Here is a 2,768-nt window from a genome sequence, read left to right as displayed (position 1 = left end):
GAGAGAGAGAGAGAGATAATATGTGTGTGTGTGTGTGTGTACATATATATTCTTTATATAATCACTTTTCAGTGAGTTATAATTATTTCAAATAGAAATTAAATTTGAACATTATTGAACATTAAGTCCGAACATTATTTATTATTTAAAAATATTTACTTTAAGGAATTAAAATATTTACTTTTCGTCTAATTTATATTAAAATGTATGTACATATTAAATTATAATATATGTCATAGTAACCTCGGCTGGCAATGCGAAGGTTGCCATATCGGTAACGAAATAACAGGGGAATGAGCCCTTGCGTAAGCGTATACTGTTGGTGACATGTCGGCGAATCTGTACCGCAAGATCAGGTGCGACATAACTTGGTACTCTTTTCACCCCTGAACCCGAACCTTCAATTTGCGACAACAATGTTGCTAAAATATCTTCCCTTTGAAACCTGTAGAAAAGTCCCAATTAAAATTCTATTAATTTATTAATGTTAAGAATCGTATCTTATATAATAGTATCGGTTTATGGAAGCATTTATCTAAATTATTTGTGTTTACCTAATAGCCAAGTGCACCAAAGTGTGTCCAACGTCAAACGCGCTGCTTCTATTGAGGAGCAAGACCTCAGAATGCGTCAATTGGCGGGCAGGATCGCCACCGCTTGCCAGGTAAGCTTCAACAGGAGTGTTGTCACCCTCTACAATACCAAGACAAGCGTTTAACCAACACCAATCAGTGTGGCGTCTTAACTGCTTCAATCGACGTTCATAATCACAGTTATTCGGAGATTGAGGAGTTGACAAACTATCATTCCGACTCTCTGCATATCTATGTGGGCCTCTAAAAAGTTAAAGATAAGTTATAAACGAATTAAATAATTTATTAACAGAAAAATATTATATTATATAGAATAATATATTATAATAACGCATATTTGTAACTCAAGAAAATATAGTCAGAAATATAGTCAGAAATATAGTCAGAAATTACATGTATTTAAAATAAAATTAAATTTGATATCATTAATCTTTAAATATATTTCCTCTAAATAAAATTTGTATATTTTCTCTGCAGATGTGAAATATAAAATATTAATTTAATCACCTCCTTCCTATCGCTAAATTATCCTCTCTTTGTGTCTGATGAATATAAGGTGCATGTGGCGGCGATGGTAAACCTCGTTGACTATGTTCTCTCTCGGGACTCGGTAAAATCACTCCTACATTTCCGTGTGTCCCCTTATCCCTTCTATCTTTCTCCTTCAGATGACCGCACATCACGCATTTAGTCGCCTTGGGCCAGTTCTCGTAAGTACATACATGACAGGACCATTTTTCTGGATGCATATTGTACAATCTTTCCGGATGGAGATTAATCGGCGAGGGATTCAATTGGGAATTCGATCCCGAGTTTGGTGGTCCATCGGCCAATCGCAGTGGTGCTAAATGTTCATGTAGATTCGATGCTAATGAATTGACAGACTGATTAACCGGCTTCCGGTTGCTACATTGTACGCACCGCGTTGTATTTTGATAATTAAGATAAGTGCACATGCTGCAAGCCCACTTTCCCGCCGAAGGCAGATTCTGGCTATAATTTTGCGAGGTGAAATTATCCGTAGGGCTTATCTGGGATACTGGACCGGAAGCGACGTTGGAGGAACCTCTTTGAGGGCTAGGATCTCGAAGACGATAAATATCTTCGCCCAGGAGAGGCTTGGCACCTCTGCACATGGTGCATTTTAAAGAAGAGGGCCAATTCTCATAAGTGCAGTATTCGCAAGTCCATTTCTGTTCTGTTTCCTCGAATCTGCTGGTCATCTTCAATGGATGGAGAAATTAATTGATGGAGCTTCTGGTCTCGTTGTTGCAAGAGATGCAATATTTCTCGATGTGGAAGAAAAGTTGAAAGATGACGTTGAAATGTGCACTAGACATTAAATATTTTTTTAAATATCTTAGTTGAATTTTCTATGCTGCGCAGCACAATCTATTTGAGACCAAGTAGGAGATTTGTGACCAAGTATGGTTTATAGCCCAGTATACGCTATGTGATTAGCATTATGATTGATTGTAATTAAATAAAGCTACTAGATGTGCCAATATAGACATTAGTGGAAGAACCTGAAAAAAATATTAATATTTATTAAATATATTGTAAAAAATATAAATGAAGATATATATATATATATATGTATATGACATAATAAAATGTTATATATTATATGTTATATGTTATATATTATTGCTCCTATAACTAAAAACAATAATGGATAATAAAAGTTGACAAATAATGTTCTATCTTTGTTATTCATGGAGCCAAGAAAGATAGAACAATGCAATGTCAACTTATACGACTTTTTGCATTCAAAATGAGATAAATATATTATCTAAGTATACAAAAAAAAGTTAAATAGATATTGAAAGAGCTAAAATTTTTTTCTTAAAGTTAAAAATATTAAAAAAAAATTACATGAAAAAAAAGGATGAAAAAACATATAGAAAATGTGATAAAAAGAAAATTTTCGTTATTAAGTTAATTCATTTAATAAGCTTTATGAAGAGAAAGAAAAAACAAAGTGAAGAAAGAAATATTCATTGATAAGTTATGTTTATCATAATTATTAGTTGCATTCTTCCTTCTTTCTCTTTTTTTCTTTTTTTAGTCTATATCTTATTTTATAGAAAACACAAAAAAAGCACAATTGAAATAAAAACATCTAAATTTACATGTATATATATATATATATATATATATATATATATATATATA

At 32.4% G+C, this 2,768-nt stretch overlaps 1 protein-coding gene across 1 annotated transcript; it reads right to left on the bottom strand.

Annotated features, from left to right (window-relative positions):
* Positions 1-243: 243 nt before the first annotated feature.
* Positions 244-1,816, bottom strand: LOC105625444 (ubiquitin thioesterase zranb1-B-like; the record flags this gene model as incomplete). The annotated part of the gene is made up of 3 exons (XM_012206773.1): positions 1,101-1,816; positions 555-836; positions 244-445 (listed from the first exon to the last, which is right to left on the bottom strand). Coding segments are annotated over exons 1-3 (1,200 nt in total), but the record flags the coding sequence as incomplete, so codon positions are not given.
* Positions 1,817-2,768: the final 952 nt, after the last annotated feature.

The sequence above is a fragment of the Atta cephalotes genome, assembly GCF_000143395.1.
Source record: "Atta cephalotes unplaced genomic scaffold scaffold01603, whole genome shotgun sequence".
Lineage (NCBI taxonomy): Eukaryota > Metazoa > Arthropoda > Insecta > Hymenoptera > Formicidae > Atta > Atta cephalotes.
The sequence above is the reverse complement of the archived record's forward strand: the minus strand, read 5'-3'. Positions and strand labels throughout refer to the sequence as shown.